General features: G+C 34.7%; 2 protein-coding genes across 6 annotated transcripts; both read right to left on the reverse strand.

The window, feature by feature from the left end:
- Positions 1 to 316: 316 nt before the first annotated feature.
- DUT1 (DUTP-PYROPHOSPHATASE-LIKE 1) lies at positions 317 to 1537 on the reverse strand. The gene is made up of 3 exons (XM_022044997.2): positions 1072 to 1537; positions 893 to 984; positions 317 to 803 (listed from the first exon to the last, which is right to left on the reverse strand). Exons 1-3 carry the CDS (start codon positions 1263 to 1265, stop codon positions 559 to 561), a joined length of 531 nt encoding a protein of 176 aa, XP_021900689.1. The 5' UTR covers positions 1266 to 1537; the 3' UTR covers positions 317 to 558.
- Positions 1538 to 2092: 555 nt separating this feature from the next.
- On the reverse strand, positions 2093 to 26386 carry LOC110816785 (ARM repeat superfamily protein). Of its 5 annotated transcripts, none has more exons than XM_088222379.1 (31): positions 26070 to 26385; positions 25159 to 25392; positions 24732 to 24913; positions 23485 to 23605; positions 22565 to 22783; positions 22237 to 22453; positions 21980 to 22125; positions 21745 to 21902; positions 21511 to 21660; positions 21366 to 21411; positions 20313 to 20501; positions 19886 to 20065; positions 19422 to 19561; positions 15882 to 16008; positions 14374 to 14514; positions 14198 to 14266; positions 13867 to 14003; positions 13291 to 13408; positions 12678 to 12833; positions 12406 to 12602; positions 12177 to 12324; positions 11962 to 12102; positions 11796 to 11882; positions 11225 to 11677; positions 11072 to 11139; positions 10938 to 10989; positions 10223 to 10306; positions 9723 to 9769; positions 8918 to 9024; positions 3157 to 3227; positions 2093 to 2298 (listed from the first exon to the last, which is right to left on the reverse strand). In XM_088222379.1, exons 1-31 carry the CDS (start codon positions 26163 to 26165, stop codon positions 2254 to 2256), a joined length of 4326 nt encoding a protein of 1441 aa, XP_088078505.1. In that variant the 5' UTR covers positions 26166 to 26385; the 3' UTR covers positions 2093 to 2253. The 5 variants fall into 5 exon arrangements, 2 of the variants coding, with proteins under 2 accessions (XP_088078505.1, XP_088078507.1); XM_088222381.1 differs by having other exon boundaries at positions 9723 to 9771; positions 10222 to 10306; positions 12699 to 12833; positions 26070 to 26384; XR_015821424.1 differs by lacking the exons at positions 2093 to 2298; positions 9723 to 9769.
- Between the last annotated feature and the right edge of the window lie 979 nt (positions 26387 to 27365).

A 27365-nucleotide genomic window follows, 5' to 3' on the forward strand; every position in this document is an offset into this window, starting at 1 on the left:
TTATGGTCCAAAAATCCATCAACTACCATATTATAAAACACAAATCATCACTAATAACTAGCAGAGTGGGAGTACTGCACAAAAAAGGAGGCTACTACTAAATTTTCTAGTACTGATTAACAAAATAATTAAGACACTTGCGAATTACGCACCCTAAGGATAGATTGATGAGTTTTAATTATAGCATTTCAGTCAAAGTCACTGTAATATCTTCTAATTTTAAATCAAACACAATTAAATTCTTCCTCTACAAAATATTAATAAAAGTCCGCTAAATTCTTATAATTCCTAATTGAACTTGTGTAAGTGAAAATGCTGAGGAAAGAATCACACTTCGCATTGGATATTGAGAAATCTAAAATATTGACGAAATTCCCAAAATGCAAGCGAGGAGTTTCAACTTAAAGCACCTAAACCCTAGTACTTGATTTCAGCCATTAAAATTCCAGGTCTAATAAACGAAACAGCCGCTTCTTGCCTACCATATAGTCAGAGGAATTACACAGGCACGTAATAAGGCCCCCATTAGTAACAATAATCAGTGGATCAACCATGACTTCAAACGCCGGTGGATCCAAACCCTCCCTCGCCCCTACTGGTCGAATCTAGATCCTCAACCTGCACCACATCGGGCGTCACAATCTTCTCGATGATCAACTGAGCGATCCTATCACCTATTTTCACCTCGAAATCGACATCAGAATGATTGAACAGTATCACCCCGACTGCGCCTCTGTAATCTGCGTCAATCACGCCGGCACCAACGTCAATCGAATGCTTCCATGCCAGACCTGATCTCGGGGCTGCAAGTTATGTGAATTACCTCTTGTAAGTTGAGGAATAAACCAAACTCATTTCGGGGACAAATGAGGGAAGAGAGAGAGAAAGTCACCTATACGGGCATAGGTTCCTTCAGGGATGCCAATACTCAGATCTGTTGGAACGAGAGCCTTCCCTCTAGCGGGCACCTTAGTCTCAGTCGCACTACATCAAAGCAAAGGAAACCCTAAAACCTGAGCGCTAAATTTCAGGACGATCTACGGACAGAAAATTGCATTATAATTGATTTACCTGGAAAGATCGTAACCAGCTGAGAGAAGAGAAGCCCTAGAAGGCAAAACAGCTTTATCTGAGAGCTTCTTCACTCGAAGTGGAGACGGAGGGCATTGAGGAACATCGTGGACGCCATTGTGGTCGAGCTTGGGGATTTTAGGTGATGGTTCTTTGACTTCAATGCCATTGTTCTGTACCTCTGATTGCGTCATCTTTAGGAGCCTGTGAGATCGAGTTAGAAAAATATTGCTAGCGTTCCAAGAAATGGAGATAAAAATTTGAGAGCAAAAATTGCAGAGACTCTTGTTTTAATATAGAAAAATGCCCGCGAAGAAGAATGGTGTTTTCGATTTGGTGGCGCCAGTTATTCCCGCCATCTTTCTTGCGGGACAATCACGCCTTTCGCGAAAAAGCACAACTGCTTCAGTTCCGTATTATAGGAAGGGGTGCCGGACCGGGTCTGGCGGTTTTTTTGCCTAAAGACCAGAATCTAACAAAAACCGGCTCAGATCGGTTCGGTTCTCTGATTCCAGGAGACTGGAGCAGTGGCGGCAGCGCGAGCAAAAGGCTGGTTGCTTGTCCCGTCGCCGTCAGTCTTCAGAGGGTGTGAAGGCGGAGAGAGAGACTAATTTAACCCACAGGTTTGTTTTTTATGAATTTTAATTTAAATCGGGCTCAAAGTCAATCTAATTTGTTTTTTTAGATAAATTATTAAACACTTGTTTTAATTTAATCTATAATTTTTTTTATTACAATTTAATTCTCATTATTTTTTACTTATTTCAAACTGTTAATTCCTTATATTTTCATAATGACAAAAATTTAAAACATTTTTAAAACAGTTAAAAAATAATTTAAATTAATTAATATAATTAATATATTAATCAATTAATAAAGATCTATTTTTATTATTATTAATTTATTAATTAATTAAAATAATTTTTAAATATCAAACATAATTTCACTATTTTAATTTTTTTCTGTTAAAAAATAAAAAATTTAAACACAAGAATAAATTAAAAGTAAAAAAAAAAAAAAATTGTATCTGGAATACTAATTTACTAATTTATTCTTGTTTTTTCCCTTCTATACTTTTGTAAGGAATTAGCAACATTCAAACTGTACAAATGATAAATGATTTACAAAAAAGCCTGAAATTGGAAGCAGCCTGTCTGAAACCGTGGGTGACCACGTTTGACCTTAAGAGGCTAATTGAGTCTGCCTACTCCGAGTTCTCGTTGCTCCCTAAATTGAACATAATGTGTGGAAAACAATTACATTAAAGAAACAGCAGTAATACCTTTAAAAAAAATATTGAAAATGATTGTTCACGCGGGTGTATTTACATGCATGATACGCCGTCACCAGGATTGTTCATAGGCATACAGACACAGGTATTAGGTTGTCCACTTATTTCACCAAGATTCCATTTATATGCACTAGCATACATATGCATGCATGAATTTACATATAACCATTACTCCATCAAGTTCGTAAGGAGGGAAGTGAGCCTAATCCTAAAGAACCGTTTTACTTTTGTCCCAATTCCTCATTCCTTTAATCAAGTAAAGATCTTAGAAGCCAGAATGTCACCGAGTCCAAACTTGAATGTTTTTACTCAACCCCAAAAAACTAGACTGGTATTACTGAAAGATCCTATTCCATGCAATCCAACCACATAGAGTGGGAACAAGAAATCGAATTCCTTCACAACCCAACCGTTAGGCTTAACATTTGTACACGCCAGTGGCAAGCAAAACTAAAATGTAACTCAAAGCGACCTTTCACTCAGGCTCTACTTGGCTTTTCAGGACTTGGATTAGTATTTGAGAAGCAAAAATATACTATTATGTTACTCTGGGGATACCAAAGACATGCAAAGAAGGTAATGTAGTATCCAAGAGGAAAACCATACTGGAATTATGAATTTTTCTTTCGTTGTAAAATTGAGTACAGATATAATGGTGTTCATTGACAGGTTTATTTTGCAAACTGCTGCCAGAATTTCACGAACCATAATTTTTCAAATCATTCTTTCCGGTGAAATTTTTATTTTATCTAAGCAAGAAGAAAACTAACAAGAAGAAAAGAAAGATAACTTACATCTTCATGTATGTTAATAAGTTCTGACACTGACGTATCGCCAAAAACATTCAGTCCTTTCTTTGCCTTCCCTGCACCAAGAAATCAAAACAATAAACTTCAAAACCATCCCAAACAGAGTGAAAGATTTAGACCATGGCATAAACTGAGGGAACGATTTTAGACCACGACCCTAAAGTATCATTTCTATCTATACTGGTGCAAACCCTAACTCTGTACTTCTTGGGAAAGGAGAGTGACCATGAAAAGCCTAGGCTTGACATAACCTATCCAGGGCAACTGGATAGAAACCAAGTGAAAATCTGGATATAGACCTCAGGAATATATATTGTGAAAGACATCACGATTCATTGTTAATAACGGTAACTTCATTGTCTTTCAAAATTTAATCTACAAGCTTTTTCCTGGAAGACAAACAAAATAACATAAGACACCAAGGGAGGGTCGCCTGTATATCCTAGTTCCTCAGACAAGTAAGACCACGACCCTTGAAATGATCAATGGGACTAATTCAGACTTGCCAAGATTGATTTTCAGCTGAGAAACTACTTCAAGACACACCAAAATACTTTTGCATTCAGCAACACTTCCCTATATCCAGCTTGTAAAGCAGAATATGGTCATCCGCAGAGAATAAAATTCTGTTACCACCTTGAAGCCTCCTAAGCCATTTTCCATGCCTCTCAAACGGAACTCACAAAATGACAAGAAAAACCCCTGAATTTCATGGTTTTCTTTCTGATAAAAAAATAATCTTTATTAAGAGAGGAATGAAAAAATACAAAGCAGATAACATATTCAGTTGAAAATGATTCAAAATAAAAGAAATAACATAAGTAGAGCACAAAGAACAAAATGGAATCACTGGTGATCACATGATTATGACTTCCTAACTCCTGTGGAGGTCAGTGTCAAACACCTTACTCATAGCCTGACTTCTCCTTGGAAAAGAAACAGAGGAAAAGGAGAGTTAGTCAAGAGGGATAAGACAGAAATAAGAGATTTTTTTCCTTAATGATTTCATTCAAACCAGAACCTCTTTTTATAGGCCAAGGTTGGCAAGAAGAAGTGTGCCCATTTGTTTGGTCCGCATGGAGGTTACAGCCTGCAAGCGGCTATGGTTACACAGTCAGATAGTTACAACTTCCTGATCACCCAGTCTTAGCCTATTTTACCTTTCTTCCTATAGTAGACTTTGAATGGTTTTCTTACAGTCAGTAAGAGAGAAATCAAAAAAATCTCCATGAATATTGGCTCATAAGGAGACCAAAATTGTCATCTTCTCCCATAACATATCAACCGGAAAATACAATGATTTCTTTATAATCAAATTGTCCAAGGTAAGTGAGATGTGTCGGAAAACCTTGTCTATAGCCTCCACACCATCTCACATCGAATGAGTAGGTCATTATGGGTTTCCACTCCTTTACAGCATATCACACAAATGTTTGGATATAGAGCATGATTGGCCTTTGGTTTTGCAACAAATAGTTGCTGTTTAACCAATTTAGAACTGCAGTCTATGCGAACACCATCACCTTAGAATGAACCTTGACTTGCCAGAATGCCCTGGACATGAGACTATGGTGACAGTAAGGGTGTTTGGTGATGGGGTCGAATAAGGATTTACAAGTGTTTATATCTGCTGGCTCCAAAGTCCTAGACCCTGCAATCTGATTGTTAGGATGGAAAGATTCAACAAGGCTCAAAAAGGTAAAAATTCCTCAATTTCTCTGCCATTCAAGTTAGGGAAAAGTGAAAATTTAAGCTTAAATTACCATTGAAAGAGACAAAAGCTGATTGATTGGAGCTTTGTGAAGTGAGGAAATTCGAATAGGTGAGGACATAGAGTTCACGAGGGGCCTTCATCCGTCCAATGATTCTCTTAGAAAAGGATCTCAAAGCCATCTTTCATATTGTAACGGGTTAGAGATGTGTAAATGCGAAGCAAGCTGGATATCGGCTTCCATGGTGCTACGTGGATCTTCCAGCAATTGCATCCCACCCATTCCATAGAGTGTCATGGATGCTATTGGTCACTATATGCTCAAGAAATTTGGTTCCTACAGAAAACGCGATAATCACTAAACCTATAATGACAAATTACTAAATTTTGGACTTACAACATGCCTTGCATTTCACCAAATGATATTTCCATTACTCTCTAACCCCTGTTCAAAATGTTCTCATCATCCCCTTTAGTCTCTCAATCACCGTCATAGGTACATTCAACAAAGACCTGTAATATAAAGGGATACTAAAACTACAGGACTGAATTAATGTTACTTTATCCCCATCAAAAAAGACCACCTATCCAACTCTCTAACCACCAGATACTTCACAAAAAAAAAAAAAAAAAAAAACCACCCGTCCCAAGAAGACTTGCATCTAGATTTGCCACCTAAGGAGATGCAAGTTTCCTGCACCCTATTGCCTCAGGTAGGCTGCTCACTGTACTATCTGCCATATTTATTCCTGCCAAACCACTCTTATTCATGTTGAGGTAGAAACCAGAAATATAGTTAGATACATTCATTAACATGAGCGCATTGATAATAGATATGTGACAAGAACAAAACTGTGTCATCAGTGACTTAGAGGTAATACACCTAAACTCTATTATTACCAACCACACATCTTTCTATAACCCTTTTTTTAATCCCCAAATCATCATTCTACTCAATCCATCAACAGCCAATGTAAAAAGAAAAGGAGAGAGAGGATCACCTTCTCTGGTACACCAGGTAACCTGAAACCAATCATGGGCCTTACCACTTACTATTTCTTTTTGAAATATAACCTTACCATTTACTATAACCTCGAAAGAGACAGAAAACAAACAACCTTATATTTATCCTCCACCTATATCCAAAATTTTCTCCATCCATCACTACATCCAAGAAATCTCTATTCACCCTAGCATAAGCTTTCATAAGTCTAGCTTCAGAACTAGCCCTTTCCTTTTTGCTCTGGCCATGTATTCAACAATTTCGTTAGTTATAACGGATGCATCCAAAATTTGTCTTCCTCTCATAAAGGCACTTTGATTTGATGCTAAAGTATCATGTAGGACCTCACTAAAGCGTAGGGACAACACCTCAATAATTATCTTATAGACACTAGTTACCAAACAAATAGGACGGTACCATTTTTTATTCATCTTTCTTGGCATGAGAGTAGTAGATGTGGAGTTCATACTTCGATACATGTGTATGTGTTCAAAAGGAACTCCCCAAAAAACTTCATCAAATCATCCTTTATGATTCACCAATATGATTGGGAAAAAGCTCCACAGGTCCATTCTGACCAAGGGATTTCTCTATGCACATCACCCAAACAGCTTTCTGAACCTCCTCAAATGGTCTCTCTGAATACTTTGCTTTGACAATATTATGGGTTGCCAATGAATACTTTTTAGACGGTCTAGAAACCTCCTCTTCATTGTACAACTGCGATAAAAGTTAGTGATTCATGCCCAATTGCATCACTATCAAGCTCTACAGTCCCTCTCTCTAGTTCTAACTCCTTAAACTCAATTATTCTCCTCCTACCGTTACCTACCCTATGGTACAAGCTAGTACTGGCATCCCCCTCCTGAACCCATTTCATCCTAACCTTTTGCCTCAAGGTTCGCCCCTCTTCGCGCATGACCTCCTCAAGCTCATTTTTAAGCACTCTAAGTCGAGTGATTTGAGGTTCAACAAAGCTGTCCTCTCATGCTAGTTTGTCTAGTCCCTTCATCTCCTCCAGGATCTCCCTCTTCTTCATTCATGTCTTCGAATACCACCTTATTCTATATCCTCAATCTATCGTTTAGATACCTCAATCTTTTCATAAATTACTACCGTTGCCAACATATCATTGGCCCTTCCTGCCACCACTCCTTTACTTTGTTGTACAAACATATTTCCAAACCTAAAAGGAGCAGGGCTCCATTCAATCAAGATTCTAGAATGGAGGGAAAATATCTGATACAGCTTGAGGTAAAACCGCTTGTACCGAATCTAGATCCTCCCAACAAGTGCAAAACCAGGAAGCAACTAATGCATGAAGAGGATCTTCCTTGCCTTCTACTTACCAAGTAAATTAGGGATTAGAAAGGAGGAGATTATGCAACATGCAGTCTGATAAATTCATTAAATCCTTGTGTGGTCATTGTTTCTCTCCCACCATCTAACTTCTCTGGGGAAATCTGAATGCATTGAAGTCCCCATCCAAGCACCAACATAAATTGCACATACCCGACAAGAACGATAGCTCCGCCAAGAAGAGGGACATATAGCTTGGGTTCAGCAGCACATAAACACTGATCATCCACCAGGTTCCTTACCATTTATTTTCAACAACACTGACAAGGAGAAAGATCATTTAATCATATCCACTATACTAGCAGTCCTAATATCCCAAATTATGAGAAAATCCCTTGAGGCAACTAAAGACAGGATCGTCACGCAATCCTCAAAGTGCGACTCTGAAATACTGCAGATCACGATTGTACCTGATGACTCTTTTTCCATTTCTTGTATAAATACTATGTCAGAGCACGCCCTAGATAATACTTCCTTTACTTTCTTCCTCTTAAAACCAATCCCCAATCCATTAACATTTTAACTAACGATCCTTATATAGTTTACTGCTTCCCCCTGTCACTCCGCCCCGACTCCCTCGACCTCCTTGGGTAATTGTGGTTGCTACTCTCTTTATCCCCTCTTCTTTTGTCGCATATAAGTTTTGAGTGACATTCCAATCCTAACCACCTTTTCCGATTTATCCACTAATCTGAAGTCTAGACTGTCCAAAAAGGCATTAGGATTTCTCAAATCTGAGTTTGTCATTATTGGTTCGAATAACATGGTTTTTCATGCAGTACATGGTTTATTGTTACATTAGAGATGTTCCGGCCATCCCAAGTTTCGGGCAATAGGAATAAGGAAAATTATAAAATAGGAAATCTAAAAATTCTAATTCTTATAACATTTAAAATCTATATAAAAAAGAAAATTAAAATATTATAATTACTTCAATTGATAAGGAAAAGCATAAAAGATGATATCCAACATATTCTAATTTCTATGACATTTAAGATCTATTAAAAGAGCACTAAAATATTTTAATGCTTAAATAAACTTAAGATAACCTATATAACTTTAAAGTACAAATTAATAATAATTACAAAAGGTTCCTTTGACAGAAAATTTATTGCAAATTAAGATCTTGTTCTCAATCAATTCTCTGGATTATTTGGAAGGAAAGAGACTATAGGATCTTTGAAAATAGAGAAACTAATCTTACTTCTATCAAGGATAAGTGGCTGCATTTTTTTGGCTCCATTGTTCTTGGCCACAATCTTATTTCTTTTGACGATTTTGGTTCTATTGTAGATATTCTCACAGATCTGTAAATCCTTTTTTTTACATGAGATACGTCCCCTTGGAATCTCGTTAATATTATTGCTTACTTTTATCTCAAAAAAAAAAAAGATCTCGTTCTCCATCAATTAACCTCAAAGTATTTTTTTATATGTTATATATGTCAGCGACTCACTTGCAACACCTTAACTGTCCAACTATAGCGCCTGCTAGAGTTATCAATTCCAGGAGTCTTTTAGTGTTTCCCTGAGTATATGTCTTAGAAAAGAAAAGATGGTGCTGAGATACTAGCTAAACAAGCATTAATACGCAAGCAGGCTCGTGTTGACTTCAGTACCCAAAGACAGCCTATAGAATAAACAAGAGGAGAACCAATTTTGCAGATTGTTTACCAGCCAGAGGAAATGTTCTGCTGCATAACTTCTGCGTTTCATGCTTTGATAAGGTTTCGGGCTTTCGGCCACCAGCACTTGCTCTTGTAAGTTCAGTTTCTTCTAAGCTATCAAAAGAAGATTTTTTTATGAGATCACTGCTACAAATCCTCCAGAAATATTAGAACAAATGATACATAGAAGTGATATCCCCTTAACTACGTCTAAGATAGTTTCAATACAAAAATCCATCAATAGAATTCCTTTTAATGATACATTATATTCTGAAAATAAATTTAAACAGAGTTTACAGATCATATTTGGCAAAAGATTTTAAACACGTTTGGGCATCAACAAAAGAGTGAAAGCTAACATCTTCGCAATATTGAGTATATGACCAACAAATCCAGCTTTTTTTTTCTGTGAACAACAAAGCCAACTAATATGCAAATGTTCCTTCATATGACAAGCAAGAACTTTTTTATATAGAAAAATAGAAAATAGCTATGCAAATACATAACGCGAGCTCCCTCATCAAGACATTAGAATTGCACCCCAATTTCCTCAACCCTATATATTGCCAAGAAAGCTTTCTTTCAAACACATCTAATTTTTTTATATAAACAAAAAGGCAGCCACTCAATTTTAGTTCTCCCCAAACTTCTTATAATGTGTTTTCCATTTAGTTGTGGGCAAAGCATTCCTGAAACACATGCAAGCACATCTGTATGTATGAATCATTTATACACAAGACATACATTAATGTTGAAACAAAAGAATATTATCATCCACAATGTGTCAAATTACTAGCTAACTGACAATTCACCTGGCCTGCAAACTAAAGGAATTCGAGTCCTTTGCTGATATAGCCTCCTAATACCAATATAACGAAAACAACTCAGTTACAAAATTATGGTCTCAAAAGTAGGCAACATAACAACCATTAGTCAACTTGATTGGAATCAAAATATTAAACAATGCAAGTTTTAACAAAACAAGCACTGAGCAAAGTTCAAGAGGGAAATAATGGAAAGTTGTGAATTACAATTTACTGCCCATCTTTTGCCTAAAAAAAGTTTGTTTTAGCAAGAAAATTCATTATTCCGCTTATCTGCTAATCAGTTTTGAAAAAATCCCAAGGTGCCAGAGAAATATGCGATCATGAAATGAAACAAAGAAATTCTATTTGTAATTTTTTCTAAAATGCCAAATCTTGCAGACCAAATAGAACTCATCCTAGCCTGAATCACATTAACCAATCTATAATTGAGAGATTCTTTTGGTACATAAACGTAATGTGGCGTGGCACCTTTGTATTCCACTTACTCTTTCCAAGGAACCATCATTCAGGATCTCCCAGCTCTCACTATCCAAGCATACTAATTCTACATCTCCATTGTCATAAATTATCTACAATCAGAAGAGAATTGAAAGCATTAGGTCATTACTGCAGAACAGGAAAGATACGAAAAAACAACATATAATGGACTTATAGGAACTTGTATGTATTTTCAAAAAGAACTTGTATATGACATACACAAGTGAATAGTTTGATGGACAGCTATAACTTACTGTTAGCAATACCGTTAATTTATCTCACAAAAACAAAAAAGAAATACATATTTATAACTGGTAAGACATCCAAGAAAATCAGGGGACTGATAGAGATTCTATAGACAAAAATCTGATTTCCAATCTCGAACATGCATAATTAAGTTCCAAAATGAGTCCAAATGCATATTTTCACTGTAATGGAAAGAAGAGTACATAAATTAGAAACTAGTCAAGAAATGCTCATTTTAGTTATTATTTATTATTAGTGCCATTCTGAAACTAAACTTCCCCAGCAAAAAGAAAACAATGATTAGCGAAAAGCAAAATCAAATAGCCAAAAACTAAAGCAAATATAATACTACTTACCCCTCAATTATGTGTTTCAAAGAATCTTCAAAAAAAAAAGAAAGTATCTAAAAGAACTCTATAATATAATATAAATTCTGACGACGAAAACAATCAAGTACAACATATTATACATATTTACCTTATGAGTATTGTTTCTAGAGTTAAAACTGTCCACAGAGCCAAAATAGATGCTGGCAGAAAATCCATTAGAATTGTTAAGTGGAAATCCACATCGTGTTCTCAAAATTATCTACTTCAAACACAAATTCTTACCATCCATCAACTGGAGACAGTAATTTGATCCGCCTCCCAGTCATCACTTCACTCTTGTAGCAAAAATCCTTTAAAAAAATTTATGGTTGCATAAGATTGGGAAAGAAAAAACTAACAATCTCAAGGAAATCCTCTATATGAGTACGTATCCACCTTTGAACTGCAAGGTTCTTGGAACATGGCAGTGGAATTTTTGGAAGCTTCACCTGTAACGCTACCACTTGCCCTGATACCATTCAGACAAGTGGTAGTTTTTCTCAATTTCTGGGCTACAACTTCTGGATCAGTTGGAGAAACTTTTAGAGTGATGGAACTACCAGAAGAAAGTTGCTTCTCCAAATTTTTTTCAGAAAGTTTCGAAGGAATATCAACGTGCTTTTTGACAGTAGAACATTTTTTCGGCAATGCAACTAATCCAACATCAGTTGGAGACACACGTCTTCTGCTGCGTCTCGAACTGATTTCCTTCCTTGGACCATCTTTATGTGTTTCATTTGCCCCACTTATTGGCACATCATCTTGCTTGCATGTTGCAGTCAACTGAGTGTTGATAATAACTGGTCTTTTATTCTCTTGATGCTTTCGTTTAAGAAGAGTTGAAGGAGGCTGAAATGTAAAAGAGAAAATGCTGTTTGGATAGTCAAGGACAAACTAACAGAAGAATGGAACTATAGGGATGCAAAGCATATGGTTAACTATTAACAAGAACACTCTAGAAACATACCAAAGAGATCTGATACTTAAACATATCTATTATTCTCCCCAAAAAATTTTGTTCAAAGGGGAGTGGAGTATGACACTTCAGGTTAGCCTGCAGACAACAAAAAGATATAAGATATCATATGATGTTTTACATATAACCGACATTCTTCATCTTGTTGAGAACTTGCCTCTTCACTATTCTTAGTAAGACTTATCCTATAGAGTGACGATGGCAGCAAAATCAGCCCACGTGTGCGTGATGAGGAGATTCCAATTTGATTTAATGCACCAACAGCTGAGATCCCCATGTCAGCAAGAAGATGCAGCTTCTGCATTTTGAGCACATGTCAATTTTAACAACTATCTAAGCCTACAAACCAAATAAATACAACGCAACGCTTACAGGTGTTTTCTGAGCATCAATAGCATCATCAGCTCTTTTGATGGCACGAAAAATACAAAGCAAGGAAGCAACAGTGTCATTCACAAGATCTACATCGCCATTAACAATGCTAGTATTAACTAGCGCTTGCAACATTGAGAAGAGAGGACTGTAAAAGAGAGAGAAAGTAAGAACTATCCTGACCATAATAGATAATAAATCTCTGCAAGAAGAAATAAATCCCACTTACTGACAGAATTGAGCATATACTTGTTCATCCTTGCAATCCTCAGGCGGAAAGTCCTTACTATGAGCCAGAACATGGATCAAGAACACCACTATATATGCTGGGTAGTCTGTAATTGCCATTCCTTGCTCAGAAGAAGTTTGGTGGATTTGAGCTTCTCTACTATAATCCTTGATAAATTCTGCCATATATTTAAATGACTGAACTTAACAGTGTCAGTGGACATTATTGGAAAAAGAAACTAGAAAAGAGTAAATGAAATCAGAAACAATTACTTGAAAGGCAGACAGACATACATCATCTTGTAGATCCTTGAGGCAATCAGAGGTAGAAAATGCAAAAACACAGGCATATCTACTGGGTATAACACGCTCCTTCAACAGCTTACGAGTTTTATCAAGAAATGATCTCCGAACAAAAGAGCAGGTGTCCTAGAATATGATATGAACATTAAAAAATCAAAACTAAAATGAGCCAGTACCTAAACAAGAATAACACAACCATCAAGGCTACGATTTTGAAGCCCACCTATGAAGACGAAATATAATAGGTTCAAAATCCAAGTTTGTACAAGTGGAGGGGCAGCTTAGAGGTCAGACAGATTCCTCATTTGCATAATTTAGTCTTAGGAAAAATGCATGTTAAGTTACTTCAGCAGAGGCACCAGCTATATGCTGTCAAATTAAGGATTAGCACTCCTCACAACAATCAAACTTAAATTAAGAATGTGCGCTCCTCACAACAGTAAAGCTTAGGTTTCATTATGAATAACAGCTATATAACCTAAACACGCGAGGTGGGAGAACATTCCCTTCAAATTTCCCTTAAAATTATCTTTTCAGAATTCTCTTAGCAGCTTTTCTGTCAAGCACAATTGAAGTTGCTCACCTTTGCCATCAATATGGTTAAGCAGAAAACCTCAGAAGAAATATGCAAGTTCCATCTTCTGGAAAGCTTGAGAACGGATTTTGCTGCAGCTAATCTGATATGAGCCTTGTCCCTTTCACTTCATTACATCATAAGCAGAATACAAATAAGCATAACTAAAATCCATGAGCATTTTTAAATTATACATGCAGCCAATAAGACCCTCAGATTCAGGCCTGCTACCATCTAACCATGCAGCCATAATTGTTTTTTTTGTTACTTTCAATCCTTTTCTCGCTTTTAGTGATGAAAGCAACAACTAAACTCACATACATGCTATAACATAATGCTAATAATTGAATGAAAATGCCTATCAGGCCTTCAGAAAAGCAAACAGGCCTGATTTCTTTCTAATTAAGAACAGGGGAATTGTTACGTCTGTTGAAAGGATAATTTATTAATTTAGTGGATTAGCTCCCTAATGTTTACTCTGTTTTTTTAGGAGAATTAATATTAGTAAGAAAATAAAATACATTAACCAAGGATATTATAATTAAAAGCAAAGGTATCTAATCCCAACAATCCCCAAAAGAGTACCTTGATTTGGTAGCACTAAAAGCATCATTCTTTTCCAGCATTTTTGATAAGATGTCCAACAAATCATCAATTTTCCATGTAACCTGGGATCTTTGATATGGCAAAAAACTCTTGACAAGCATTTTGAGTCCATATATCTGCAAGGGAGGAAATTTTGTTTGAAAAGAAAAAATACATATGTATTCACAGTGCACCAAGAGGAGGCCAACCATACACAAAATTGTTTCGCAAGAAAGAAACTACAAAAAAAAAGATTTTGTCATGAAACTCAAATTCCCTTTGACCAATAAACAAAAGAAAAAAAATCAAACTTCCCTTATTCAACACTTACCTTTAATTTGCAAGAACAACTACAAGCTAAAGGCTCATCGTCAGTAATTAGATCATCTGATGATTCCACCTGGAACAGATAAAATTCACATTCACCATACAACAACTAGCTTGATCATCCAAAACAATCTAACTACATAGAGATATAAAAAAAGTTTACAATTCCAACCAAATTACTTTAAATATCTTTTCGTATATGTATGAGGTGATATCTCTATTTTGAGTTTCAAAAGCTGAAACAGAATGTTGGGAAATACAGCCTAGAGACTGCAAAACAGTTGGAAGGTTTTCCCCATTGTGCAGAGAATCCACCAATTCCTGAGAAGATATATAAAAAGCTTAGTCATTACTTGCCACAGATATGCACTAAAAAGGAAATTGGCAATTGAAGATGAATGAAAATTTAGAGCATGATGCAATGTAACATTTTTTATTTTTGATACAATGTAACATTTGCGATCTAGTTTGGACTTCCTTGTCAAAGAACAAGAATAGTAAGTAGTAACTAAAAATAATAGCCTAATATATGAATGAAAATTTAGAGCATGATACAATGTAACATTTTTTTTTTTTTATACAATGTAACATTTGCGATGTAGTTTGGATTTCCTTGTCAAAGAACAAGAATAGTAAGTAGTAACTAAAAATAATAGCCTAATATAGTTGCAACACTTGTCATCCAAGTCTTATGTAAGCTAATGTTAATACAAACTTCATAAACTAAAAGATAGTCCTCCCCCCATGATCATACATAGGGAGATTTTTTGATGTGCCTAATTGATTATCACTTGTATATTCGGCCTGCACATTCACTACCAAATCAAAAAATAGAGCAAGTAATTAATTGCTCCACATATAAGTACTTGCTAATGAGCAAAGATTCGCAAAGGATTCATCTGTCTAAATAACTCTTAAGGGAGTTTTTATCTTTGCTTGTTGGTGCTAATAAACAGCTTTAAGAACCGTGTTTAACTCTATCCATTTGGCAGTATAATAAGCATGATTCTTATTAAATGTCAAAGAGCTGCGTTAACCAGCAAAATAACACACACCCAAACCTGAACTTTTTTGCATCAACTTAAAATACTTAGTTGACTTCTTTATCCAAGCATATTTACTTTTGTAAAACATAAATTAAGTACTTATCTTTTATAATAACCATCTTTATGTACATAACTAGTTATCTTTCTAAATCAGCAATTAACTTAATAGGCACCTATTACTTTAAGTGGACTTCCTTTCAGCATCTTAACCACCTCTAAACTCAATATCAAATCCATTCTCACAAACAAAAGCAACTAGCCAACCAAATCTTTGCCCCGATTACTTCGCTTCAGACATACAACCAGTCCTCATACTCAATTTTGTCCTATCTAACATCTTGGAAAAGGTCAAGTTTGCTTACTACTATCAAGTACAAGAAAACTGGCATGATATTCATTTAAAAAAATGCAATACCATTCGCATCCTCACTGTCACCAAACTACACACACACACATAATACCTTACGGGTAGAAGAAAGGAGTACAAATACTCTAGATGCAACTTTACCATAAACAAAGAAGGAAAAACAAATGAAGGGGAAAAGTTTAATTAAACCCTAGTGGATAATCGAAAATATAGATTGAATTAAAAATTCAAATATGTGTGGAGAATCCAAATAAGTGAAGTCAAGATAGATAGACCTTGCATAATTCTGAAAAAACAAATTGCTGAGAAGAACCACTCAGCGAAGCAATAGCAGAAACAGCATATTTGGCTTGAGCACGACTTCCTACGAAGCACATTCTCTCCAGGAATGGGTAAAAGTCACTATATCAACCGAAACATGTAAACACTTATAAGCATTAGAGAAAGAATAAACCATTGGAACAGAAACAAGTGCAAATGAAAAAAGAGCTTTTTGACATTAGTAACAGATAATGACAATTTTTTTTTAAATAAAAAGTATGGTATGTCTCATTAATTTGCAAGTAACAAGGAGATGTCAACCCATGTAAAAAATTTATTTATATATCTATCAAAATATCAATAAGATCTCCAAGATCCTCCATATAGTAAAGAGGTTGATCCGTAACCAAAAAACCAAGATTTAGAACCATCTATCTCTAATGCTCTCAAACTCATCTTCCACTCCTTCAAAAGCTCTCTTTTTTCTTTCTTTCTATACTATCCAAAATATAATGAGAGGAATGAGAACCACATATTTCATCCCACCACTAGTACCTTTTCATGCCCAGATCTCATTTCTTACTATACCAACCATCGTGCAACAAATCATCAGTATTTTGTATGCCATGGTGCATAACTTGTACGAAAACAAACACCCAAAAAGCAAGATATGGTTGTAAGTGTCCACCTCCCTCTTACATAGGAAACAACCATTCATCATAATTTTCCCCTACTTATTAACTTGTCAATAGTGAGAATACACATATCCCTACCTCCCACGCATAGAAAGCAATTCTGAATGAAACATTCACCTTCCAGATTACCAAAAATGAAAATCGGTCTTAATTTTGCCATTTCTAACCAAGTAACTATAGTAAGACTTAACCGAAAAGGTTTTGGTGGAATTGATGGTCCAAATATATTGGTTATTACTCACGTCCATAAAGACAGAGAGTTTATTAAGTTAAATCTCATACTCATTAATTTGCCAATTATTAAAGTTTCTTATCACTTCAGCATGCCACTCCCTATCCCCTCTTCCCACCGTCTCTGAACAATTCATGAATTGAGATATCCTTGGGCCGTGTAATAGTAAAGATCTAGAGAAACTAAAACTCAGGTTCTCCCCTTTTAAGTCAAGGGTCCTTCCAAAAACTAATTTTATCCCCATTGCCTACCTTCCACCTGATGCATTCCTAAAATTTATCCTTTCCATGCATATTGTTTCCATGTCCTCTTCTCATGTGGTCTTGACAAATCTCTAGAATACCATTCTCCATCTCCGGTCGTGAACTTTGCCTTTATCACTCTCCACCATAGAATATCTTTCTCTATCATGAACCTCAAAAGTCATTTATTCTGTAAAGTCATATTCATTTCCAACTAGTGACCTCAAACCAAAACCACCTTGTGAAAATGGCTTTTTGACCTCATCTCAAGTCACCAAGTGATATTTTTTCCTCTCCTCAGAATCACCCTAGACGAACCTATAGTGGATTGAGTCCAATTTCTTTGCAACACTAACTGGGGTAGTCAAAAGGATATATAGTACATGGATAAGTTGTCTAGTATTCTTTTAATGAGTGTGATTCTCCCCTCTTTGGTCAAAAGATTTCTTTTCTATCCCGCCAACCTGCTCTAGAATCGTGCCACAACAAGATCCCACGTCTTCAAATCTTTACAATTGGCCCCCAGCGGCAACCCTGGGTACTCAATCGGCTGCTCATACTTTTACATCCCAATACACTTTGCCAGCCTAGCAGCATCACTCCTATCCTCTAATCTCACCAATTTTGACTTTGTATGGTTGACATTTACGTCTGAATTCACTTGGAATCCCAATAAAACACATCTAAAATTAAGTAAAGCCCCTTTTATTTTGCTCAGAAAATACAAAATTGTCGTCAGCAAAGAATAAATAGATTACTTCCTCCACATGCTCACCCGTTCCCACTTAAAGGCCTCCAAACAACTCCATCTCCCTAACTTATCAACATTTTATTCACCACTTGTGTAACAACAATAAAAATAAGGGAGATAAAAGGTCACATTTCTCGAGCTTCCGAAGGCCTTGAAAAAAGAAGATGGTCCCCCATTCACTAAGACCGCAAATAATGTAGTGATAATACAAGAGTTAATCCACTTGCAACATTTATCCTCGAAACTCATTCTTCTAAGCGCATCAACAAGAAATCCCTAACTAATATAATCATAGACTTTCTGCATATCCAACTTACATAGCGCTCCTTCTCTATTCCAGGATAACAAATTATCCACAACCTCATTAGCTACCAGTGTCAAATTCATAATTTGTCCTCACATAAAAGCATGTTAACACTCGCCGACCACTTTATCCATTATTTTGGTCATCCTTCTGACTAACACCTTTGCAATAAGCTTGTAAATGGACCCAACTGAACTGTTAGATCTAAAATTCTTTATATTATCTGTCCCCTCCACCTCAACAATAATTACTAAGAAAAAAGAGTTTAAGGGTTTAATAAAGGATCCAGATTCATACAATTCCTTAAAGAGCTCTACAATACCCTCTTTCATTGCGTGTCATAATTTTTGAATAAAAACATATGTTGAAACCATCAATACCAGAGGTTTTATCCTTTTTACATAACATGAGTACCTTAAAAATTTTCGCTTCAGCAAACTCTTTTTCAAGTGAGACATGACTTATCTCGTCCATGGATCTGACAATAATACCACCCAATTTGGGCCTCCACTCAAACTCCTTGCTATATAATTTACAGAAAAACTTTTTAATTTATTGCCTCGACTGTTCATCATCCTTCACAACCTGGCCATCAATCTCCACTTCCTCTACATAGTTGATTCTCCTATGATAATTTGCCATACCAAGAAAAGAATTTTATGTTCACTCCCCTCCTTAGTCCACCTAGCTCTCAATTCTCGTCTCCATGATATTTCCTCCATTCATAATCTATTTGTCAGTTCAAACTTTAAAGAATCCTCGCGAGCCAATTCTTCAATGGACAAAACATCTTTGCCCCTCCATCTTATCAATTGTCTCAATATCTTTCTCCTCCTTGCTCTACTTTTTTATTTCAGTTTTCATTACCATCATCTTTTGAGCAACTCTGAACTAACTCTACTATTCACCCTTGTCCCTCTCCACTATTCAATAATTTTATCACAAAAGTCATTAATCTTCAACCATTTGTCTTTAATCAGAATGAGTGAAGGCCCTACTTGATCCCATTCGAGACAAGGCAAATCAGAAGGTGACTAGATTTATCTGTTTGTGACAAATAAGTAATTGGTAACGAAATATGACAATATAGAACAAAAAGAACATTACCAGCAAAATATATGTTCACCATTAGTCTAAATTTATTTTCAGCATTTACATAAACTATCCATGATATAGATACAGTTGAAATTATTGAGAACATAATGATATTCAATAAGAATTAAAGAGTCCTGAGATCATAACCATAAATCAAAGACAACTTAGTCCCAGAAACCATGTGGAAAGAAGTATTATATAACAGCACTAAACAGAAAGAAGCAAAAGAAATTACCCAAAGTCAACAGAAATATGTGGACCTGCTTTTGCAAAAACTTCAATCAGCTTATCAGGTAGAGAATCCCTTTTCTCCAACAACCTTCGGAACTGCTCTTCTGAACCTCTCAAGAATGAGGGGAAAATGTTGATAACACCCTGATTCCAGTGCACGAGAGTGGTTTTAAGCAGATCAACTTAAATATTTTTAAGAAATTTAACATATGTACAACTACTTTTATTGAGCACTATTGATTATTTGAATAGACCATCAAATGATATCTCCATTATCCATTTTTCTTTTCCTCCAATTCTTCATTGACAATTCTATCATGAGGAACTGGATATTATCAAATGTTAGAGAACAAGTAGGAAAAAGAAAAGCAAAAGGAAAGTTGAGAATTTTACAGTCCCAACAGGCTAAAGCCCTTAAGCTTTGAGGTTGTTGAATTTATTAAACTATTAAGTAGATATTCTTCTCACCAAAAGAAGTTTGATCGAAGAGGCATCAATATACTTGTTTCCTAAGCTGTTGGTGTAAAGCTGATCCAAAATGCATTTTACATGCTCTGAGCTGAATATATTACACATGCACTTTGAGGAAAGTGACCGTAGAAACTCAAGGTGTGGATGTTTATCACCTATCATTTTCAAAAATTTATCCTGAAAAAGAAAAAGAGCTATAAGATATGAGCAAGAAAGATGTCAGATGAAGAGGATTATTACCCGAATCTGATAATTTACTACAAGCAGTAATATATCAGATCTGGATGAAACACTTCAAGAGATAATTCAATTATGTCAGGTCCACATACAGCACTGTAGATGTAGTGATACTAAAGAAGCCACGTGCAAGTATTATAAAAATATTAAAAAAAATGATGTTACAATAAACTGATAAGCAACATACTCTGACAGTTTGGGCATTTGCAAAGGTTTTTTCATCTAGTATCCCTGCCAAGAAATTGAAAATGCGATTATCTCTAACTTGGTTCAATTTATGAAAGCACTCTTCAGTTTTTGAAGGATCTGGAAAGGAAGATGACATCTTTGTAAATGAAATTCCAATTCTCTTCTGCATCTCTTCCAAAGAATGCTCCTGCACAAGGAAGTTTTTACGCCATAAATCAAAGATTATCACATATGAGAAACAATAAGCAGAAAGTCATAAGCAACGTACCTGCAATACACTAATACAAACCAAATACAACTGATGCAGAGTAGGAAGATCCTAAGGTGGACATGTTTCAATAAGAAGATACATTTACGTAATTGTAATGTTTATGCATTATTGAGGTACTGAGTTTATTTAGCGACTAGTATTTATGGACTTATCAATGGTATAAGTTTATCAATTCCTGTATTTAGGTATTCTCTATTTAAGTTATTCCAATTAATTAGCTTATTTTTCTATTTTGTAGAATTAATATAAAGACTTTAGAATTCCTGTTTTGATTGTATATTGGTGTCTATAAATAAAGCACTCTAACTTAATTATTGATAGATTATTCATGATCATTAGTTGAATATTGAATTAATTTGATTACTGGGAACTAATATCTCCAATTTTGGTTCTTAATAAATTTTCTCTCAAACATTTTTTCTCAAGCTCTTTGTGTCCTACATCAACAACAAAATCCAAGGTGTAATTATGTATATATTTTTCTAATATATACCCAAAATAAGATGTCAAAAAATAAAGAAATTACTAAAAGTCAAATACCAGAAACAGCAACGATGCATGGAAAGAAAACGTCCTAGATAACCAAGAAATATAGATCATATCTGCAATGCTCATTCGAGGGTTAGATATGCTCAGACATTCTAATGCTTTCTCAATAGATGCATAAAGAGGCTCAAATTTCATAAGTGGCTCATCAATGGAAGGACCAGATAGACATAGCAGTAATGTAGAATGTCTACTATCCTCTTATAAATTGCAAGAAACACTTGGTGCATGTACCTTCTCCTTCCTCAAGGCCAAATAAAGTTGCATTTCGGTTTGAAATCTGAAAACATGTGTAACTGATAAGAAACCAGCAATCACCATCCTCATCTTTGTCAGAAATTATTATAATCCTCATCTTTGCGTAACTATACTTCATTACCTGTGTTTCTGAAATAAAATTGTATTCAGTGCCTTAACATGAAGAGGATTGAAAAGATAAAAGAGATGGATCCAATGCTTTGTCCTCTCCTCAAATGAAAGATGAACTGGAAATAACTCCTCCGCCAAAACAAGCTCCATATTTGCATACCTGAAAAATTAAAGAGTCACTGGTCTCATTGCTATTAAAATACCAATTTCGAATTCATAATCTATAAGGTGTTAGTAAGCACACCTGAATTCTTTACAATCTTTGTCAAAGCAAAGCATCAAGATTTTACATGGAATATGCTCAAAATGATCACATATTGTCATGTGGCCTTCAGAACACTTGTTACAATAATCTCGGTACACTTCTATCAATTTCTGTAGTGCCTTTTTCCTAACACAAATCTGCTTGTAGAAAACCATGACTGAGAATCAGGCAGAAACAATTTAAGCAAAACAGAAGTCCTCTGTAGCAGAATTACCTTCTTATCCCTAAGTCTTTCACTAGTTTCTGATATCAGTTTTGGTGGTACAAATTTCATGTTAGATTTGGTAATATCAGAAGCAGCAATTACTGCCTGCATTCGCACCCTATCATCAAAGTCTAACAGACGTTGTTCAAGTGCATCTGGTCAATTACAAATGAAGAATACAAGCATTATACTAATTAGATTTTGAATTAACAGAACCAAGGGGCATGGCACACACAAAAAAACATTTTTTTTTTAGAACAACTTACTGAGAATTTCAAATGCTTCAGTGCCAGAAGGATTGGCTAGATAGCAAGCTTTGGCACATTGTAGAGCACAAACTCTTACTTCCGCAGATTTATCAGAGAACCTTTTTAAGAATTCCACAAAAAGATTGGGGTATCTTTGTACAACATGGTGGTCAGGAAGCGCCAAAAGTTTTCCAGTTAAATTCATAGCTCTTATTCGAACATCAACCTGATCAGTCTATGAAAAATATATATGACATTACTTTTACAACCAAAAGAAAACAGCAGAAAGAAAAGAAGATTCTGAACAATAATAGTATGGTTGTATTCAAATCCAATAAATAGATACCTGCAATTCTTGGGTTAAGCTTGGAATGACTGCAAGAAGCATCTGTGGAGCACACTGGAAAATTTTAAATGTAATATCATGATAAGATTCTTTGAGCTCACTCTGTACAACATCTCCGTCCAAAAAACAAGACGTCAAAAACCCACAAACGAAAGGCTCAAGTTTTTCTTCACATTGTTGGATGAGGGAAACAGCAAGGTTTGAAGCAGCAGAAGCATTCTGCAATTTAAGCACAAGAAAAGCCGGGAATTAAGAGAAAATGAAGTAAGAGATTCTAACTTCATGCAGAACCATAAACATTCAGAGGCTATAGTCAAAAACTTGACAATTCAGAGTTTAATTTAACTGGAAACTGCACAAAATCCATGAAAACTTGAGAGGAAACAGAACTACTCACCTTGCAGGGCTAGGAAACAAATGTTTCAAAACAAATTATTGGGAGAAAAGGAGAGCAAGAAGATGTAGTCTAATCACAATAATAGTAATAATAATTGATTAAACTTCAAGTCTATCCTTTCCAAGTTTATGGCATATGAATGGTTAACAATATCAAAATCATTAAAAGATATGCATGCAGAAAATTGAATTCAAGAAGCAAATCTCATTGCATTTGCATTTTGAAAAATATCACAATTCCTCTAACAGGAAAAGTAACTATATCACACAGTAGGTGCATAAAGATGATTAGGAGCCAATCAACTAAACAATAAAAAAGCATAACCAAATGTAGAAAGATGAAGAAAGACAGAATCTCAATATCAGTCAAGAGAGCACCAAATAGCAACCCTTTTCCATTTAAACCATGCAAGATAAATGTTTATATATCATTCACGTATTAAAATAATTCATAATGCAAGATAATATTGTTTAAAGCTTCATATGAACATGAATCCATGGGAACAGTTGGCACAAACACTTACCTTTCCTTCCTTCACAAGATTCTGCAAAATAACATCTATAATGGACTGAGAAGATTCTTCATTTACAATATCACTCATTATAGAAGAAATATCATTGAATAAACTCTGCTGGTGATGTTCTCTGTAGAAGAAAATTATAACATCATACAGTCATTACAAAGTATCCTTTTAGAGCAAAATTATTAGTATTAGTTACACGTATAACAAAGTAAATGGAAGCTCAAAACTAAAACACCTTACTACCATAAGAAAATAAAGAATGACTGAACTGAATCTAAATCTATACTGATTAAAATCCAGTAGAGGCTCCAATCATAGGTGACTAACTTTCAACCAACTGTGCACATGGATTTCTCAGAAATACAGGATTTCTCAGAAATATATCATTTTCTAGTTTGCAAAGAAATTGGGAGGCTCTTTTTGGCTGAGGCTTTTCCAGTTTCTATTATTGTTTTCTTTTTTGTTCTTCTGTACAAGGATGCCTTATCCCCTCTCTCTTTTTGGAAATTTTTTCTTCTGCTCTTCTTACCAATACTTCTTTTAATAAAAAACAGTAGTAAAGAAACTATCCACTCTTGCTGAACCAATTAAGAGTACTCTATGTTTTAGCCAGGGATTAAAGCATAAAAAGAAGTCTAAACAAGAATGTTCACATACATCTGCAACACTTATTACAATATCTCCAACTTTAATCAAGCCAGAACAGAAAGCTATATAGTTTCACCTCTGTAATTTAGCCTTATTCAGATATAAAATTTGTAGATCTATTTCTCACAATTCAGTATTGAAATCTGGTCATTAGTTATTTAACACAACACTACTATTTTTTTTAAGTTCTTATTTTATAACTTCTTTTTTCTAGTATTGACTTGTTTAACCGCAAACTCAAATGTATGTTTTTAGAAATCCAGTTATGTGCAGATTATACTCCAGAAAGGTAATTATTATATATATTAACTAACTGTCATATGGACATAAAAGTATTACAAAAAAACACATGGTTTGAATTTGAGAAGGCCAAACTACAAAGAATAAAATTATAATTGGATCAAGAAAATACTATTGAAATACAAGAAGCTCTTGATGATCTAACAGTCATTCTGAACCAATTTTCTTGATAATAGAAAAAATTTGGAAGATCAAGTTAACAAAAACACATATAAAAACAGCATACTGTAGGTTTAAAAACAAGCATGGAGGAATACTCGAAAATATATTCTTATAACAGGCATGAAAAGGAGCATCACCTCACAACAGAGAAAAAGATTTTGAACATTTCAAGAACTAAATCGGGGCAGTCAATGTCCAGCATTATCACAAAACATTTACACCGAGCAACAGTCTCTAGAATTTTAACCCTCTTTGAAAAGTATGGGCTCGTAGCATCTGCTAGCTCCACAAACACGCTAAGAATCAATCGGAAGATGTCCTGAAATTCATAAATAATCGGTTTTGCAATTAGATGCTACAGAAAAGAAATCTGAGATGGGCAATGAAACCATAGGTCTACATGAAAAGATGCACCCTGTATTCTTACATGAAAAGAACTACAATATATGCACATATCTATATAACACTTATACGGACATGTTCTCACATGACCATGCTTTAATATGTGTGGGAAAATAGGTAGTGAGAGCTACAACCACTAGTCAACATATAAATATACTCTACCCTCAGATATTTATCTTCAAAAGGTGGTTCAGGTGCCAGAATTCTAAATACTTCACTGACACATATGGACACCAAAAGCCTAACTTCTTTATCACCATGCTTATGGAGGCCATTCTTGATAATGGATTTTCTCAGAGGCTTTGTAGCATCTTCTATATTTTTTGCAGCTTCTTGCTTCTTGGAAGTTTCATGGAGCGAAGGTGGTTCCATTTGTGACAATGCACTGGCAGCTTGCTGCAAAGAAAATGTATGAAATATAAGAAACGGCAGAAATATTTGCTGGAAAGATAGATACACAGCTTCCAGCAGATTGGCATAACAAACATGTAATGGAAACCTCCGGTCAACTGGCCAACTTCACGGAAAAAACAAAAACAAAAACAAAAGAAAAACTACAGTAAATTTATAAGACGATTCTAAAATTACAACACCTAGAATTTCTTGTCGCGCATCCTACCTGATTTCCATCATAAACTTTAAAACGCAAGAGAGATTCTTCTATCCATAAATCAATAGTTACAACTAAAACCACCCATACAACTTCGGCTTAAATTCTGCCTCCTTAACCTCCTTGAACTGTAACAGCTAAATGTGAAAATGCCCAGCAGTATCCGATGAATGTATTCGCATTTTACCCAATAGAACCATCTAATGAAACACAACAGCGTCGAAGGTAAAGTGCAGTCCAAAGGAGATGGGCCAACGATTGTCATTATTACGCAAGAGAACATCAAAATTCCATAAACATTTCGAGATTAACCCTCATAATTTTAAAGGAAAAAGAAAAAAGGAAATACCGATAGAAAAATCATTTAACCAAACTGCAGTGAAGCAAAGATTAAAAGAAAAATATCGTGAGAGAAACATTTACGCAAAACTACATTCAACTCCGTCTTTTATTTTTCACTTACGCGGAGCGATCTTAGAAGCAGATCCTTGTTAGGGCGAGTGAGTTGGCCAAGTTGGCCGCCGATTGCAGAGACGAGTTGTAACGGGGACTCTTGCATTTGATGATAATGGTTGATCGCGAAAATCTATAGATGATTTCAAAGATAAAACAGTCGATTGAAGTGAAGAGAGAGTGATGTTCTTCAGTGGTGATGGTAGTTTTTGCACAATCTCTAACAGGCAAAAAAAGCGGGCGGAGTTCCTGATTCTGAGAGCGCAGAAATTTTAAGAGAAAAGAGACTCCCGCTTTCAGCCTCCCCCGGCCCCCACTTTAAAATCCTAGTTTTGTTTTTCCTTTTTTCTCTGATGATAATGAGCACGTAGACCCGGTTTCGAACCCTTATAGTCACAAATAAAAATTAAAGTATTAATCATTCAATGTTTAAAATGTTAAATCATTGCCTCCCGATGTTTTCGCTCCTTTTCTTCCTTTTTAATATTATCCTGATTTATTTAATATATTTTATATATTTCTATTACTTAAATAATTTTCAATAATATTAGTTGCTATTTCAACCATTTTATTTTTCAAATGATGACGTGGTAGTAATTTTTACATTGTTGTTAGATTTAACACTCAAATTTAATGGGATAATGTAAAGTGTAATGATTTGTAAAATTTAGAGTTCTTTGTTTTTTTTAAATGTAATTTTTATATAATGTATAAAATTGTATGAAATTTTTTGTAATTATCTAAATAAATATAAATTAATTTGTTGATATAACTAAATTTAATAAATATAAATTTTGTGTATTGTATATAATTTATCCATCAAATAGAATGGTCAAATTATGTGTGGTAATTTAATTTTACGGTCCTTTATTTTTATTTTAATGTTTTAAAATATTTAATATAAATAGTAAAATTTTATTTTATTTTATTTAAATAGTAAACTTATGTTATTAAAAATATAATAATAAGTAATAGATATAATATACTAACAAAATAATGATAAACTATAAGAATAATATTGTTAACTTTATGATATAATATCTAAAATTATATAATAATTTGTTAAGAACAAGGTAAAGATGTTTATTTGTCATATTTTTGTATTAAATGTAGCACATTGTTGCCACGTGCATTTACTTGTTTTACAAGCTATTTAATATAATAAATATAATTACTTATAAACATTAAATAATATTATGATAAATTGTCATAGTTTTATATAGTAATTTATGTATTTTTAAGTTATCAAGTGATATATATATATTATTTTAACATGTAATACCTATTAATCTATATATATATAGAA

The sequence above is a fragment of the Carica papaya genome, chromosome 1 (genome assembly GCF_054855325.1).
Source record: "Carica papaya isolate Zhongbai chromosome 1, ASM5485532v1, whole genome shotgun sequence".
NCBI lineage: Eukaryota > Viridiplantae > Streptophyta > Magnoliopsida > Brassicales > Caricaceae > Carica > Carica papaya.